Below are 19,284 nucleotides of genomic sequence, written 5' to 3' on the forward strand. Positions count from 1 at the left end.
GATACTAATTAGTTTCAGAGCTTTAAAAAAATACAAGCTTTTAAATAAATTTTCATGTGTCCTTGTACACAGTTCAGGTACCTACTTGTTCTTCTATTCTCTTACAGGTTTCCTGAGCAAAATATCCTCCCTCCATGAAAGAATTTTGAGAATAAAAATGCATCCATGCTAGATACCCATTACAAAAATTTGTATCATACCTAATTTTTCAGTATAAGCCTAAGCTAAAAAATACAATGGACAAGTTCTCCAAAAACTTACCCCATTCCTGGCATTTATTGTTAACACAGATGTTCTGTACAACGGATATTATTATTATTTATAATTTCTCTGGTAATTCATTAAGCTATATTGCAATAAAAATTGTTAAAATATACATTGACATAACTAGTTTGGTGCAAGAAGTGAAACCTGAAGGCTTTTGCCGTATGTGCTTTTGAAGATTTATTTTTCTAGAATTTTTCTTTCCACCTACAGAGCAGACAATAAAACAGTAGGTCATATTCTGCTAAGAGCCTCAAGAGAGTACGAGTATTTATCGACTTCTGTATTTTCTTGCTACCTGAAGACAGGAATTATTTTCCATAGGTTCTACTATAATGATACTGCTGGCTCCCTCCTTCCTAGACTTGTAATACAGCAGTGATGCCTTGGAGGCGGGTAGCCAAAAATTAGTATGAGACCTCCATTAGCATAGCTAGTAGTATGCGCTCCACTCACTCTACAAATAAAACTAATGTGATGTTCTTTCCTACTGTATTTAACTTTTCTCTCCAAGAAATGAATCTCCTTACAAGCAGAAAAACAACAAAATCTATAAATCTGAAAATCTGATAAAGGCCCAGAGAAAACCTGGTTACATGGGGCATGGAGAAGGCTGAGGTACTCAATGACTTTTTTGCCTCGGTCTTCACCAGCAAGTACTCCAGCCACACAGCCCAAGTCATAGCAGGCCCAGGCAGGGACTGGGAGAATGAAGAACTGCCTGCTGAAGGACAAGATCAGGTTCGAGACGATCTAAGGAACCTGAAGGTGCACAAGTCCATGGGATCTGAGGAGGTGCATCTGTGGGTCCTGAGGGAACTGGTAGATGAGGTTGCTAAGCCACTAGCCATCATATTTGAGAAGTTGTGGCAGTCCAGTGGAGTTCCCAGTGACTGGAAAAGAGGAAACATAACTCCCATTTTTAAAAAGGGTAAAAAGGAAGACCCGGGGAACTACAGGCCAGTCAGTCTCACCTCTGTGCCTGGCAAGATCATGGAGCAGGTGCTCCTGGAAACTATGCCAAGGCACATGGAATATAAGGAGGTGACTGGTGACAGCCAACATGGCTTCACTAAGGGCAAATCATGCCTGACAAATTTGGTGGCCTTCTATGACAGGGTTCCTGTGTTGGTGGATATGGGAAGACCAACTGATGTCATCTACCTGGACTTGAGCAAAGCATCTGACACTGTCCTGCATGACAACCTTGTCCTTAAATTGGAGAGACATGGATTTGACAGATGGACCACTCGGTGGATAAGGAATCGGCTGGATGATCGCATTCAAAGAGTCGCGGTCAACAGCTCGATATCCGAGTGGAAACCAGCAACGAGTGGCGTTCCTCAGGTGTCGGTTTCAGGACTGGCACTGTTTAACATCTTTGTCAGCAACATGGACAGTGGGTTTGAGTGCACCCTCAGCAAGTCTGCCGATCACACCAAACTGTGTGGTGTGGCTGACACGCTGGAGGGAAAGGATGCCATCCAGAGGGACCTTGACAGGTTTGAGAGGTGCACCTGCATGAACCTCATGAAGTTCAACAAGGCCAAGTGCAAGGTCCTGCACATGAGGCAGGGCAATGCCAAGCACAAATACAGGCTGGGTGGAGAATGGACTGAAAGCAGCCCTGAGGAGGACTTGGGGGTGCTGGTTGATGAGAAGCTCAACATGACCTGGCAGTGTGCACTCACAGCCCAGAAGGCCAACCGTATCTTGGGCTGCACCAAGTGTGGCCAACAGGTCGAGGGAGGTGATTCTGCCCCTCTGCTCTGCTCTGTTGAGACCCCACCTGGAGTCCTGTGTCCAGCTCTGGAGCCCCCAACCATAAGAATTGACCTGTTGGAGCGGGTCCAGAGGAGGGCCACAAAAATGATCAGAGGGCTGAAACACCTCTCCTATGAGGAAGGGCTGAGAGAGTTGGGGCTATTCAGCCTGGAGAAGAGAAGGCGCTGGGGAGACCTTATAGTAGCCTTCCAGTACCTGAAGGGGCCTACAAGAAAACTGGAGAGGGGCTTTTTACAAGTGCATATGGTGATAGGACAATGGGTAAATGGCTTCAAACTAAAAGACATTTAGATTAGATGTAAGAACAAAATTCTTTACTATGAGGGTGGTGAGGCACTGGCACGGGCTGCCCAGAGAATCTGTGGGATGCCCCCTCCCTGGAGGTGTTCAAGCCCAGGCTGGATGGGGCTTTGAGCAACCTGGTCTAGTGGAAGGTTTCCCTGCCCATAGCAGGGGCGTTTGAACTTGACGATCTATAAGGTCCCTTCCAAGCCAAACCATTCTATGATTCTATTAAATGTAAATATGAAAACAAACAAAAAATTCAAACCCCTCAAAACTCTAAGTTCTTAGCTAAGTTATGTCTCCAAGGCAGAAATTACTTTGTATCTCTTTTAAGATAGTAATGATTCATAAAATTGCTTTTTTTATAAAACTATCAGTGTTCTGCCAGGGAGGACTTAAATTTATGAAAGGTAATTTAAAAAAGGATATAAGGATAATTTCACAGAATAAAAGAATAATTTTTAAAAGGCAGTAAGTGATTTTAGGCTGCCATACAGACTAGGACATTAATCATAAGAGAGATGTTTTAGTATCAAAAGTGATTTCATAAGTAGTTCATCTTCAGCTAAAATATAATTAATGGAAACAGCATTGTACACGACCAGCTAAGATGCTTGCAATCTATAAACTATAGGAATATCAGAAAAGTCCAAAACCTGTATACTAGTGATACAAATTTGTGATATAAAGTGAACAGGGATGTAAATTTGCTGCTCAGTTAAATAGAAAGTAACTGTGATAATTCAGTGCCTTCCAATAATTAAAATCTCCCTTTTAGTTGGCTGGGTAAAATTCCACACACAGTCCAAGACATTTTACTCACAGCAAAAAAAAAAAAACATATTTTGATCTCATTCTATCTTTCAATAGAATTTGAAGGATTTAATTAAATGTAAATTTCATTAAAGTGTCAGTATCTGGAGTTCATCATATCAAAATTTTTTAACACCTCAGTTTTTCTTAAAACAGTATTTACTCTGTGTGTGTGTGTGTATGCACACACATGTTTTATTACTGTCTTGTAATTTTGTCCTTCACTTTATAGGGATTTATGACGGAGGTCCCTGAACATTTTCTCATCTTAGTTCTATTTCTGAATTAATAATTTCACTCAACCAGAAATATTCGCATGGTAATTAAAAAAAAAAGCAAACCACAATCAGCCAAATGAATTTAAGATTTCTATCCTAGGTGTAGAAAGGTGTATGTAAGTTTTTAAGACCTATTGAAATCTACTTTAGCAAGGAATAAAGTACCTTCACCAATCCATTGTATAAATTTAAACTAGATGCAGTGGAGGATAACTGCATAGATTAATCTAGTTATCTGCCTTCAATGGCTATAGTTACACAGTGTGGATTAAACTATACTACCTTTTTTCATCTATTTCTCAAAATACATTTTATAGCAGAAATGCAAAAGCTTTCACACTTTTGGCTGCATTCAAAGTAATGATTTAGCACCACCAATAATAAATGCATGCATCTTATACAGTGGTCACCCTGACTAGTCTCAAATTACAAAATAATATATTTTCAAATGTGGCAATTGCAGCTAAATCCAGTTTTCCAGAGCTTTCTTGCCAGAAGTCTACTCTCTAACATACCTTGCAGCTACTGCCTCTCTCTCAAACATCAGCTTTCACTCTCACTGTCTTGACTGCACCAACCTCCCACCAAGACAAACCAAGACATTAACTTTTAGAAGACCAAAACTGTAAATAGCAAACTATTTACACAGATCTGTAGTATTACCTACAAGCAGCTTGCTCTTATGTTTCCAGTTTGAAACAAAGTATTTAGCATGTGTACAGCTGCTTCTTAGAAGAACTCTTCTGAACTGCTAACAATGCACTGGCAAAAATTTATTATTGGGTAGATCAAGCAAGTTTTACTTCGAACAAAGCAACAGTTGTATAATATTCTTCAGTTCAGAAAAAGTCATGGGATCAGTGTGCTGTTCAGAAGGTAACAAAATACAGAAACTAATTATGGCTAACACAGAAGCCTTCTTCCAAAACCACTTTGTTGCTCTTCATCTTAATCATCAAAAATTTTATGAATGCAGTAGGCTATCAGTGCCTATTTATTGGCTATTAGGCCAATTTAACAAAATCCAGGGGTAAAGTTTTACACGTTCATGCATAGGGAATGGATACAAACTGCTTGCTTCGTTACTGGCCTATCCACTTAATAATCTTAACTATCCTCTTTAGTGCTGCTAGTCCATTTTCCATTTATCCCAAGGTCACTTATGCAGTGGCCATATCTCAAACAATACATCATACAGGCTGTTTTTTTCCTCCCCCCATGTGCTCCCAAAGATCTTCAGTCTACTCAGGTAACACCATGACTCATTTCTTAAGCTAACCTTGCAAAACTTTTTTGTATATATGCAAAGAAGAAAGAAGGAAACCAAAAGCTCTTGTGGCTAACATCAGACTCCAGCTATGTTCACGAAGGCCAGCTTTAGTCCAGTGAACCTTATCATCTCCCAGCTTCTCTTTGGCAGAGAGAAGGAAACTCCTCTGAAATGGGTGGAAGAGAGATGAGCCTAACACAGATGTGCAGATTTCTGAAAAAGGTGTCCTCCCTCCACTTAACAGAAATGAAATACAGAGAATTAGCTTTCCCAACTTAAATTGATTCTTTTTTAAAATTTTCTGCCAAAATATGAAGTGCCAAGTTTTTATTTGAAATTAATTTTTAATATTTATTTTCATTTGAGATCTGTGATGTAATTTACATGCAAAATTCTACATGCAAAAGAGTCCAATATCCAAAAGAAGTCATGTGTGTGTGTCCCCAGTTTTAATTAAATTCTGAATAGCACGACATGCATTATATGAAGACGCACGGGAAGTATAATAGAAAATGTCACGCATAAAATAATAAAAAAAAGAGTATAGCGACATTTCTTTAACTTTTAACAACATTAAACACCCAGAAATATTTACAACTCTCAAAAAGCAAAAAAATCATATCCTGAACCCATGTCCAATAATCTTAATCTTCTAAAAATATCCAGGAAGGCTCTGAGCAAGCTTTTGGGTAAACAACCTTACCACCATGGTAAATACCATGTCTACATTAAACTTCAGTGCACAATCCACTTCTGTTTCTTCCAGATGCCTATATTCGAGCAGACGCATCTAGCAGGTTCCCTAAAACAGCATTACCTGAACAAGTTCTGGTAAAATCTGTTGTGAAAGCATACCACTTAAGGAATACACATGTATCTATTACTAGGTAATGACGTTCTCCGTTGTGCTTTTTTTTTTTAAAATGTTTAATGAATTATTGTTTACCCAATCAATGATATTTACTTGCCAGATTTATGGTGTTACGTTAACCTAACTTGAACCTAAGAAGAGAAAGTAATATTCCTGTTTGTTATTTTAGTGGGTTACCTCCTTTAAGTACCTTTTGTAAAATGCTCTTTTCTGCAATCACGTAGCTTGGTGCAATTTTTTAAAACCCCTTTCCTGGATTTAGACGTAAAATAGCCACTGCAGGCCAAAAGTAGACTTTGTTTTCAAGATTAGTCTGATATTAGGAGTTCTGTATTAGATCCTCATCTATACCCTACCATTATATTCTTACCCCACAGAAAAGGATCACAGGTGCCGGAAGGGAATTAATACAGCCAGCCCTAACTGCAACCCGTCAGGGTGCCGGCTGCACAGGCATGGGGGAAACAGAGGCACAGTTTACTGCAACACCACCTCCAGATACTTAACCAACCAACCAAGAGAACTCTCTGGCAAAAGGAATTTACATGATTTACCTCTTGGGAAGGAGGGATTGTGTTATAAGCGATCTTAAAAGGAATACAGCACAGAACAGGCCATCCCAAAAGCAGCATGTCAAACTGAGACTGTTGTGTAACCAAACCAACCTCTTCAGCCTGACAAGCAAAAGTTTTAAAACACCTCCTTCAACAAAAGACAGCTTTCCTAAAGACTCAGTATAATATACTTTTAAACATTTGTGGCTGCCTCCAGTTGGCACATATTTTAAAAAAAAGGCAGACAGGAGCTGACTGTGACTAACCTTTTGCTAATTATGTCTTCAGATACACAGAAGTTAAGAAGTCTTAAGATACATAGAAGAAGATACATAGAACACATAGATACATATGGTCTGACGAGTCAGGGTGAATAGAAAAAAATGCTCTAACCTTAATTACAAGTAGAACTGTAATAAACTGAAGGTGTATTCCATTGCTTGTCTTTTTTTGCAACAGTTAACCTAATCATTTCTAGAATAAGCAACCTTTTTTTTAAAAAAAATGAAACATTACACTGTATCCTGAAGTCTTCAGAAGTTCAGCTCATCTTGCCTGAAACTGTTATAAATATCCTTATTTTGCAATTCATATTTGCAAGCAATAAGTTACTACTAAAGACAATATAGGAGTAAATAACACTTGCAATTTTTATCTCTGCATATGGAAGACAATTTCTGAAGATGAAGAAGCAGACCTTTTGCATAAATACACACCCAATTTTGATGTGGATGCTTCAATATTAGTATGACTACATATAAACTGTATTACTAGTCATCCACTTTTATGTAGGATTACCCCTTGAATGTTCAGATCTGCTAAAAATAATTAATACATTGAATATTCTTGATAAAAACTCAGTAAAATCTTTTGTAACAAGGAGTGTTAGGCAATCAAAATAAAGGGGTTGCTATATGTCTCTCAGAGTACAGTTTATTTTGTATTCTATTTTTATCGCCGTAGTTTCAGTGCATTCCAATCCATCACAAACGAAAGAACAGAATTCAATGCCAGCATCAACAGAAATTATCAATAATCAATAATATACAGTGCAACAAAATTCATTATACTGTTACTGTTTAAAGAAACTTTATGTATTTTATATAAAACCACACTAGTACATGTAAAACACCTCAGCACTAATTCTGAAATCTGAATGTGTATAGCCACACAACACACTTCTCAAAATTTGGAATCATCAAGTCCATCTCTGACTGTTGAGGTGATTCACTAGTTGTGAATTGATTCATTAGTCATGTCTGGAAAGCGCAAAAAACTCCAGAGGCTGCAAAAGCAAATGTACAACCCAAAACATCACCACTACACAAAGTCACAAAAATGGCAATGTCCCTTTTTTTTTTGATGAGTAATACATCATTATTAAGTTGTTCTTAGCAACTTGCATGATTTTGCTGAGAATGTAAGGTGGAAGTGATGTGAAAACTAAGCCAGTAACTTTTATTTCCAATATATCTGCAGAATGCATATAAGGCTTTCCCTGGAATACCAATGACCCCAGACAAAAGCACTGTGATGTTCTTCCCTGGATGCACCCAATGCCACTGTCCCTGAAGACGCAGCAGGGCTGAATGATGTTTCCTTTAAACATCTCTTGAAGACCGATATGATGAACCAACCCAAGACAGACATAAACATATGGTCTATACTTCACCTGAAGTTCAGGCCTGACTAAAGTTTTGGAGGTCTCGTTTCAAGCGCGTTATAAATGTCACCTCTAAAGAAGAATTTAAACTCAACATTCATCATAGAGAGAAACTCCAGATCCATTTCTACCCCACGAACATTTAGTTATCTCATAAAAAACAAGCTGCTATTCCAAAGAACAGTCTCTAAGTGGGGAAAGAAGTAGGCATTTTTGCTGTTCACCAAGGTTCCTTAAAAAACTTAGCAGCAGGCAAGTGAGCAGAACACTCTTTTAAAGACCACAAAACTCCTCCTACTTCTGCAGAGAAGCATTCTAACACTTGGAGCTGTAGAAAGCATATGGATACTAGGCCTAAGCCTAGTACTAAAGTAATTGAGAATACTTCCTAGAAGTATTTATGGTACCTGAAAACTGTTCCAGCCATTTATCCTCAGCAGAGATATAACAGAAGTATTGCCACAAATATTGCCACAGTTTCTACTCATCCAAGACTTTTTTTTTTAAATAAACGATAATCTGCACCAAAGTGAAAATCTGTTTCTCCTCCCAGACAGACGCTATAGCAGAGGAACTTTCTTCTGCAATGCAGTACAAACCCAAATAGCGCCCTCTTCCATTTTCACTAAAGCAAGCACAGCACTTGTGTCCTTGAGAAAAAAAACGAAGCACGGACTGCAGCAACTTATGCCTCCTCATCTGAAAAGTCTGTTGCCAGTTTGTGTGCAGAAAATGTTGGAAGGACATTTGTAGCCCTTACCAGACACAATTCTTTCTTGAGATATCTGGTTATGAACAAGTTATCATGGGAAAAAGTATGAATTTTTAACACTAATTGCTGAAATACACATTATTACTTTTCCATTAACTGATAAAAGAAAGATGTGATTCTTCCAGCAAAAACCTAATCAAGACTCAGAATAAAGAAAGTAAGTATCTGGAAATTGCCTCAATAAATCTATCTGACATCCATTTAGTCAGTAAGACAGACAGGAATAATAGCTCATGGAGGTTGATCTCTTCTGTCCTACAAGAGGCAGTTTACAAACTTCTGTAAAAATTAGAATTTGTATACTTTTGCAGGAAGTTTTATAGTAGAAAAGTAATACAAAACTATCCCACAAGTTCCCCCCTATCCTTCTAACTAAAAAGATAATTGAAAATTAAGGTTACTCACATCAAAGCATTTGCTATGATTTTTCATCCTGTTAAACAGTGATCATCCACCACTACCTGATGATTCCTAGCTGTCTTATGTCAAATTAAAATAAAATAAAACAAGTAAAAGAGTTGCAGAGAGTTAATGCAGAGTAAATGGGGGGGGGGGGGGGAGCTTAGTTTAACTTTTTTTAATTTAGGACACTGTAACCAGTGGGGAAAAAAACACAAAATAACATGACAGAGAAAGCTCTAACTGCAAAATTCCATGTAAGACTAATGCATACCAAAACCTTGATTTTTAATAAGCTGGATACTCAGTTCTGTGTGATAAAGAATTGCTTCACACAAATCCAATTAAAAAAAAAAAAGTAATATACCAGCTGATACAGACTTAAACATTTGTCTTTCTTTCAACTGTGAACAGATACAAACATAATAAAAATCCAAACATTTTCTACAGTGGAATACAAGTGCTTGCTATTTTGTTGGATGTGTTTATTTATTTTCCATTTTTAAAATGAGTTAAAGCAATCTGATGGGGATTTAAACACTCAAAACCCCACCTGTGATTTTTAGTAATAACACCTTTTCACTTGTCCAAACACGCAAGCGAGCCGTGACTGGATACGCAATAACTCTTACTTACTCTTCTACTACCGTATCTAACATATCACTGGGATGTATGTGGACTGATCTGTTTAAATACTGTAGTTAAATGTCAGCCATTCTCATAGACATATTGCTACAAATGCCTACTGATTTTCTCTACGCTTTTAACTGATCTATGTATTTTTAAAATCACTTTCAATAAGGTACTGTAACTATACATTCCAACAGGCCTGATCCATTAATATGGACATTTAAGAAACAAATATTTGTAGCTGCTCATGCCCCAGTAAAGACTTCAAATCTAAGCGCATCACAGCAATCAAGCAGAGCAAACAGAGTGGGCACTAGAACTTTATGAAATAAATGGTGTTTTCCCCTGTTTTTCTGAGATTGAATGCCAAAGAAGGAATAAGCTGATCAGATGAGTTTTTATGGAGGATTAGTTTCTTGAACATGAAAATCCTTTAACAACCTACTGTCTCAAAACAGTTCCCAAAACACGTTAGTATACACAAGTCACAGATTCTGCTTCACCCTAGCTGTTCCAAAGTCATGTCTTTCAAGTTTCAGAGGTTTTCAATCGGACATTGCATACCACTTGCAGAAGAAACAGGTCTGGAATTTCTGCTGCTGAAAATCTCAGATGGCTTCATTGCTGCTTGGCTATCTTTCAGGTCACTACATTTCAGCACTTCTGCATGCACATCTTCAGTGACTAAAGTCAAGCTTTAGCACAAGCTACAGACAGTACAGTCTTCCTCGCACTTATGATAAGAAATAACCACAATAAGTTGATCACCATTCTGCAGCAAACAAGTACTGTCACTTAGCACCCAAATGGTGGCAGCTAAACATAAATTTAAAGTATTTTAGATCCCTTTCAATAAGCACCACCCTATAAAAAGAAATATTATTAGAATACTTAACTTTAAATAAAAATATTAAAGTACAATTTAGATACTTTAATTCTGGCAATTTGATTTGCATACCTCTGCCATCAGTATACTTATTCCAAAATTACATTTACTACAGTCAGCAACATATGACATTGCTTCAGGCATCGTGTTTCTTTTTTCACAACTGCAGAAAGACAAGAAAACGTGCAGTCATGTTCCAGTATGCACCCTGTCTCCTGAAATAATCACTCTAAAGAACAAATCAGGCCTCTAGTCACTCTGGCAGCCCAGTAAATCTCATCACCATGGGCACATCCGCATTTTTAATCTCAATCTGTCAGCACAGTGGAACACACATACCAGCATACTTACAGCAATATTCTGATAAATCCGACATTGCTATTACATTGTAAGCAGCCTTACATAAACAATGTGCTTTGGCACCCATAGATAGCAGGCTGGCTTTCCAGGTAAGCAGGCTGGCATTCCAGGTACGGTGGCCAGGCAGCAGACACTGCAGAGAGACCTGAGAAAGGGAGCAGTCTCCTGTGGCACTCTGCCTCACAATCGAATTGCCTGAAGGCAATTAGAATGCAAAACGTGCTTTTGTAAATGTGTGACACTACAACGTATCAGATAACACAGGAAACTGGGGTATATAAGAAGTGCCGGTGAAGTCTTCAATATGCTGTAAAAGGTGTTGTCTCAGTAAATTTTGACATATTCAGGAAAATTGTTCGATATGGCAGAAATTCTTGGAAATACAAGACCAGGGAGACATAACAACTTTATAACTACACTTTCAGAAAAACATCTCAAGTTTAGGAACCTCTGTTTACAAATGAATTCTTTAAAAATAAATAAAATGTATTTTAGATTATAATGAGAAATATCTCAACTGGTTACACTTTTATTTTTGCTGCTTCCTGTGGTAAGTTTTTTTGGCTTTCACATGCATAAATTGCAGAAAAATTATAGGAAAGAACTGCCCCTCATTCACCATTTCACTGAGAGAGAAAAGAGGAGTGATTTAATTGCTTGCTGTTATACAAGTAATGCACAATATAAGAGTAAGAAAACCTTCTGTTCTTTCGAAAATGTTCAATTACTGTCAAAACCAATGATCCAATCTTGCAAGTAGTTATACTAAACATAAATCCTACACTTGTATGAATTTCTTGTATTAAGCCAGTGACGCTGCCCAAATTGCAAGATCCTCATTAATACATTAACTTACAGTCATTACAATGAGCTGCTGTAAAAGCCCACTTTTAAATTACTCAAGAAGGAAACCAATCCCCATACGTTAATATTACAGCTTCTGAAACCTAATCCTGCAAAGCAGAAATAACTGAATTCAATGCAAGTTACGTGTATAACGATATGTCTACTCTATACTTTCTACATTAAAATGTTGCAACAGCTGTGCTTCAAGATAGCTATTACACATTAGCCATGATGCTTCAGCTAGATCACATTTCAAGAGCAATCAGACATAGAGCTACGGTGCCAGACACTTCATGATTACTTTGTGGTCTTTAATACAGACCTTAGGGTAAACCATAGGGTGGACAGCTCAGAGAAAGGAGTAGTGTTCTGACCTTCCTCACCCCCGAGCTGCTAGACTGTACTCAATGATTAGAGTTTTCATTTTTTTTTAAAAAAAAAAGAGGGAGGGAGAAGAACAGGGTGTGTTTCACGCTCTTTGACTGTAAACTTAACTTCATAAATGACACGTCTTTTTAGTTTCCAAACAAAATGCATGAGCAGTCTTCAGAGACCAGAACCAATGCTATTCACTTCAACCATGTGTTGATCTGGTTTTATCATGATGGTATTTGTTAACCAATAGTATTCACTATTCCTCAACTAAATAACCTGCAAGACGAACTATATCATACAACTGGAAGTAACAAAAGAATCACAGATTACTTTAGCAGAAAAGCTGTGGAGGTCACCCAATCCAACCCCCCCATGAAGCAGGGCTCACTTCAAAGCTAAATCAGGTAGTTCAGGACCTCATCTCACCATGAAGTTAAAAGGAGGAAGAACTTGGAAGCACAGCACCTTGTAGCGGCTTTGCACAGCAAACAGAACACTTCGGAGTCACTTGTTTGTACTCTGAACATCTACCTGCTCAGCTGAGTGAAGTATGTTGGTTACTTAAATAAACAGAACTTAATTTCCAAAGACGAATCTTGGAAAAAAGGGCATTTCTCCATTAATCCAATAGAGTCTGGTCTACTTTAGCCCAAACTCAATTATGTCCAGTTGCATTATCTTGATACAAAGCAAGAGGCATGACTATTAAACTTGTGAAAACACGTTAAACATACACTTTTAAACATCTGACCTTTTCACTAAGGACAAGTATCCACTTTCACGATTTTAATAAACACTTCAAAGTAATACGCAGGTTCTCAACCCTCCAAATCATGGGTTCATCAATTTTTTTCCACAGAATAGTATTCACTAAAACCTTTCAACACAGAAGGAGCTAACAGCAATCCTCAGAAGCAGACAATCTTTTCACTTCAAGGTCTTCCAGTCTTAATGATTTCAAAGTATTTTCCAAAATCCGCAAGTTTTATTTTTTAAAATTGTGTTTCAAATCTCGTTAGAAATTACAACCTGTTGGACTACAACGTATGCACTGCTTTTTAAAAGCTGGTCTTGGGCAAATAAATACCAACAAAACAAAAAAATTGCATAAGTACATTCATCCAATTTATTCCAATTGGATGATAGCTGTGAAGCCTAAAACATGAGAATTTAAATTCCTGCATTTATTAAGCATATCAGTGATAACCACACAAGCAACCATTTACTTCAGAGTACTTGCAGTGATGGGATGCTACATCAGTAAGGACCCCAAAGTGCACCAATGGCAAAGCAGGCAGCAATATACCAGGTGCAAACAACAGAATATTCTAGCGGCATTTTGGAGATTCTCTACTTCCTTAAATCCTATGTGACAGCAACTTCTATCAGCCACTAAAAGCTGAAATTAACTGTTATTTGAGTCCTGCTCATGCTTTCTGGACCCAAATGTTTTGTCCTTTGTCGAAACTACAGTTGTCTTATAGAATTCTGATCTTGTTGCAGATCAGAAACCAAATTCATCTTTCCAAAGCATTAGTTGGTCATACAGCGAGTTCCTCAGAACAGAGGCTAATTTGAACACGCGGTTGCTCGTTTTCTTTAAAGAGCAGAACAGGCATAGGCAGTGTCAAACTACAAATACCAGACACTCATATTCTTTCTATGCCCATTGTACATTCTAAATGTGACACTGCCAAAAGCAGTCTCCTAATAAGAGAAGTCTTAAAATAAAGGGCACAGAAGCTGTACCATACAGTTGGTTTTGGGAAAGAGCTGTTGTCAAGTATAATAAGTGGGACAACTTTCCTCAGCAAATGGAATATTAAAATAAAAAGAAGAGACAAAAAGAGAGAACCAAAGCATCACTGTCCAACCAATAAACAGTAGATACACGTAGATATGTAATTGTGTCTTGACAAATTATATTTCCATTATTTAATGAGAATTTAAACATAAGCTCAGAAATATACAACTCTGTACATGGATTACACTTCATATGCCATAGAGTGTCAAAATTCATGTCCATACAACATGGAAAACTTTGGTTTCATGATACTGCATATGCATCTAAAATACTCATTCTTTTTTGAAGGATCTGAGCAGGCAAGTGTCTATTTAAACAGCCTTTTGGAACTGATAATACCTTTGAAACCAGAATAAACTTTTATGCACATCCACCTTATTTCATGAAATGCTACTGCTTTAACACATTATAAAGGGAAGGAGAAGAATGGGATACACAGCAGCCAAAAGCTCTCACCAGGAAAAGTGGATGCTTTTCTGTAAACAGGCAGGATTATGTGGCAATTACGCGATTTTGCTACTGAGTGTCAAAACTCCGACTTCAGCAGAGGTTTTCACATTGCTACTGCACCATGAGTCACCTGGGACTATTCTGGTTTCACATGAAGAAAATGCTTCATTCATGCTGAATTAGGTGAATAGGGAGGGTGGCAGTTAGCTGTGCTCACAGGAGTGTCATTACCATGCAACACCCTTTATAAGGATATTCTAGGTTCAGATTTGTCATAAAGTAGTAAATACAACATTAATTTTATATTTTACTGATGCAAATTTCTGTATTTGAGATTTTTTAAAAGGCTACCTTGAACTCTGTAACCACAGTTTTGTTGTGTTATTTTGTGAGGTGTAGTCAAATTAGTATTTCTGTCACAAAACAACATCAGTTAAACCCACTTCTTAGACAGTATTTGAAAGACAGAGGCAAAAAAAATTGCTCAGACCAGGAGCAAGACCTGTACTTCTGTAGCCATCTTGCACCAGCATGCTTAGGATTTTCTGGCTGGAGTACAAACAGTTAAACTTGATTTTGAGTGAAATTTTCCAGATGATATATAAAAAAAGATTAGTTTGACCTGTGTGCCAGATTTATGGCACTCTTGTGCTGGGATTTGCTGAGCGTAAAGAGAGCTACACCTGCCTTCTGTGAGACATCAGAATTGGTGAGCTAGGGTCCCAGCACTGGAAAGATGAAGGTGCTGGATCCATGATTTTGCAGCACTGTTGCACTAAGATCTTCCCAGTGCATTTCTGTGCTGAAATGAAGTGCTTTCCTTTTGCTGCAGTGCAATAGAAAAACTTATCGTCTCTCTTATTATTCCAACATTGTGAAGCTTTGCTACAAAAATAATAATAATCAACAGTATCTAGAAAAACAGCTTTCCCTTGGACTGCTGGTAACAAATCTGAGCTGCTTTAAAACGACAGGTACGAGCCGTGAGAAGCAAGGAGGGGGCATTCCGCCAGCCCTACATTCTCCTCCCTTCCCTTTAAACCCCACCCTACCCCCCCACCAGAAAAGTCAGCCCCCTTACCTGATAATATCATCGTTGTGCCCGAGGAAGAATTTCTGGCTGTGCTCTCTGGTGTTATAAACCACGCCGACTCCAGCCACGAAGTAAACCACCTCTTTGCCTGCCGTGTAGTACAGGTTGTTGCGGCACTGGTGACCCCTGTACCCGTAAACCCACTCCAGACGGAGCTGGCATCTGGGAGCTGTCCGATCCGCCATGATAACCAATCCCCTCTCCCCACAAGCACACACAAAACCGAGCGCTGCCCCTCCTTCCCTTAACTCCTTCCCTCTTCAGGGTTCTTCTCCCCTTTAAGACGCTAGCTGTCCCTGCCCAGCTGCCGAAGCTTCAGGTGGCACTTTCGAGCGACGATCTGAAACGGAAAACGCATTCGCGGATCAGGTCTGCTGCCGCCGCTCCTGCCGCTGCGCTGCCACCATAATCTGCTGCTGCTGCTGCTGCCCAGGACCTGCAGCTGCGCGACCCAGGCAACTTCTTGGGGGAAAAGGGAGGTGACAAAAACGCACCTACATAAGCAGCAGCCAGGGCTTTTTTTCTTTTCCGAAGGCAAAGTAACTTCTGTGCGTCACCGCCGGCTACCAAAGGCTCCCTGCTGCACCTCCCGTATTGCACCTCCTTGGCTTCCTGCAAAAAGCTTCCTGGCTGCTGCTCTTCTTATCTACCTTTGGGTCAAAACTGAAATACGGAAAAAACAAAACCTGTGTTTCTCAATGGCAGAGCGCATGTGTATTTACAATGCAAAGGGACTGCTCTGACGGGGGAGGGGAGCACTGCTTCGATGCACGCTGTGGCGGTTCCGAGTGGTCTAGGGTCTGGCCAAGCCTTTTCAGCAGGATCCAATGCTCCCAGTCCTTGTATGAGATACCACTGAAAGAGAGGATTCGTACACAACATCCAGCATCAATATGTTGATATTACCCCATCTTCCCTTATCCCCCAGCAACCCAAAACGTCCTCCTTTTGGAGTCTACAGCAACTGTGCAATTAAAACCAATTAAAACCATTTTATGTTCCCATTTTTCAGTCACAAACCACTGCAATTTGCCATGGGGGGGCTTGCATTTTTGTTTTATTTGCTGTCATCCTCTGGAATGGTATTCCCAAGGAACACATTTCCTTGCTTCTCTTCTGGCAAGATTTGTATTGTCACTATCAGCCGAGCGTGGCTGCTGCGTGTTGTTTGCGATAAGCCATCCACCACTGCGTGGTGTCACTCAACAAAAGACCAAACCCAACCGTGCAGAAACCCGGCCACAACCGCAGGGAAGAGAACGCTAAGATCAGGAGAGAACCCAAAGACTCCTTCACAGAGCACAGAGCCAGGTGGAAGGGAAGGCCGAACCACCCACTACAAGGCTAACCCCTTCACCTTGCCCCACACAACACACCTCGCGTTCACCGTCTGCCCAAACTGAGGAGCAGCGCCCGGACGCCGGCTCACGCAGACGCCTGCAGTGCCGGCAAAACTCCCCGGGGCCCCCGGGACAACGTAACCCGCAAGCGATACAACCCGCCCTCCGTTAATGACGCTTCACGCTGGAAGCAAACCTTAGAGTAACACCTAGCGCCGCACCCAGAGCGCCAGCGGGAGCATCGTCTCCCACGGCCCCGCTCCCTACGGCGGTCGGCCAGGCTCGCCAGCCGCCGGAGCAACGTCCCCGCCGGGGCGGGCGGGCCGGACGTGCCCCCGGCGCCTCAAGGCCGGCCGCTGCCCTCTCCCCCAGCACGGCGCCGCCGGGCGGAACGGCGCCCCGGGCGCGCGCCAGGGGCGGAGGCCGCCCCCGCCTTCCCCGCGCGCACCGGCGGCGCGAGGCGACCGCCTGTGGAGACCGGCGTTGCTCGGCAACGGCGGCGCTCAGCCGCCCCGCCCCAGCCCAGCCCTCGCGGCGCCTCGTGGGGACGCGAGTTCCGGCCGCCCGCCGCTCCGAGTGGGGGGGGGGGGGGGGGGGGGGGGGGGGGAACACGACTACAACTCCCATGGTGCCCCGCGGCAACGCGGCAGTCGGTTGCTGCGGTGACGGCTCGCGGCCGGGCGCGGTTGTTCGCGCCCTTCTGAGGGAGGGGGGGGGGGAGGGGGAGGACCCGGGGCTGCCCGCCCCGGCTGCTGTGCGGGGAGGGAGGGCGGAGCTGCCGGGGCCTGCTTTTGTAATCGCGTTGCGGGTTACCTCCTTCGTGGATTTCCGTCAGCAATCTGACAAAGGTTGAATACAAGCTCACCCGAGGCCTTCCCTGAAACGTCGTGGCATGCCGCACGAGTCATACACAACTTTACACAATAAAAACCATGCTTCTGCTTTTCCCCCCGCTCACAAGTGTACCGAAAGTCTCACAATAATTTAGAAAAATGAAGAAACAACAAACTTGGCCCATCCTTTCTTCGCAGTCAGCCTTTTACTGCATTTGATTGCTTTTCCAGCAGTTAACCTGGCAAATCTTCGCAGCCACACGCCAAAATACACATCTTTTGTCCAAACACACACAGCCGTTAAAACGATCGTTTGCTGTTGCCATGCATGCAGTCCATTACTATAAAAGCCCCTTTCAAAAGGAGTGATAACTGCACATAGAAAACAGCAAATACATTTACACCTGTGTGCCGATCTCCACGGTTTAAAATCTGTTGGGCCGAGTCCTTTGCCTTGAACCAGTTTCCCCTATAGTAATACGCCAGGTCCTCAGCACAGAACGTGGGGTTCACCTGTATAAAAATACCTTCTTTTCCAGTGGTCCTTGAGGAACGTAGCTGCAAAGGCTGTTAACGCTGTCATTTACTCCTGTTAAAGTCAGTTCTGCACGTAAGTTCAATGCTTTCAAAAGCTATTTAGGGTGTAGCACTTCCACAAGTACCGTTGTGACTATCTCCCACTTGTTTAGAGAAATTAACCGAGGGACTCTGAAAATTTCAGTCGTATGTAATTGCTAAATCAACCCTCTCTCCTGTCTCCTTTTGGTAACTCTTTAGAAAACAATGAAAATGTATTTAACTCTTCTCACAGAGAAACTCTAAAGGGTTTAAGATAATTTTCTTACATTTCCTTATATTTTGGTGTTACAAAATTTATTATTGGAAGAACCTTGTGATGCCCCTGAATAACGAAGGTAATGTTTCTTGTCTCAAGAACAAACAGTTTAATATTGAATGTGAGTTTCTGTCCAACAAAGCTTGTCCTGAAAAATTTCTATGATCAACAGCATTAATAATAAGGTGACATAGTATCTTTGAATGTCAAACTGCTAAAATACATTGCAGTGAGGAAGTAATATTTGCATTTTAGGAGTCAAGACAAGCGAGTCTTGACATAATGTTTTGTCACCCATGGCATTGTCCATTAGGTATGCTATGGTAGTGTTTTTAGTCACCCAGAATGTGGGTCATTATTTACACTGTTCTCTTAGTGTTTTTTTCTGTCACCAAAAAACACTGCTACCAAAATGCAGCTAGCGTTCTGTTGATTTTTAATCTGCTCACCTCTCTCTGCAACAGCAGTGAAGTTGAACTTTGTATTCCATCCTTCAGTAAAACCTTGGCATATTCTTTTTTTTATTGTGATATTTAGTATGGTCAAAGTGTGGATGCATTAAACAATAGACTAAAAAGTATATCCTCAGCTTCAGAAAAAATGATTTGCTATAAATCCTTATCATTATTGTAGTAATGAAGTACCCTAGCCGTGAACCAACACCCAAAAGGAAAACCTTAAAACTAAACAGGTGGAACTACAAGTTCAGCTTCGCTTATTTTCCTGTAATCTGTACTCTCAAGGATTTTGTGACTTTTTTCGGTGATTGAATTACCTTTCATGGTGGGTTTTTAATGCATTTTTTTCCAATTAAAACACCCTCAAACATTGTTACTTTCCTACTAGGAGCTGTCACGTTGCTAAAAATGTTCAATACT

The 19,284-nt window shown here is 40.5% G+C and overlaps 1 protein-coding gene across 4 annotated transcripts in view; it reads right to left on the minus strand.

The window, feature by feature from the left end:
• EML6 (EMAP like 6) overlaps positions 1-15,949 on the minus strand; it is a 135,976-nt gene extending 120,027 nt beyond the window's left edge. For 3 of the 4 annotated variants that reach the window (XM_009931317.2, XM_075413620.1, XM_075413618.1), the window contains exon 1: positions 15,387-15,820. In XM_009931317.2, coding sequence (XP_009929619.2) covers positions 15,387-15,583 — 197 coding nt within the window. In that variant the 5' untranslated portion in view covers positions 15,584-15,820. Of the gene's footprint in view, positions 1-15,386; positions 15,821-15,892 lie in introns of those variants that run through there. The other variant, XM_075413619.1, reaches the window with a different exon arrangement.
• Between the last annotated feature and the right edge of the window lie 3,335 nt (positions 15,950-19,284).

Source organism: Opisthocomus hoazin, chromosome 2 (genome assembly GCF_030867145.1).
Source record: "Opisthocomus hoazin isolate bOpiHoa1 chromosome 2, bOpiHoa1.hap1, whole genome shotgun sequence".
NCBI classification, from domain to species: domain Eukaryota; kingdom Metazoa; phylum Chordata; class Aves; order Opisthocomiformes; family Opisthocomidae; genus Opisthocomus; species Opisthocomus hoazin.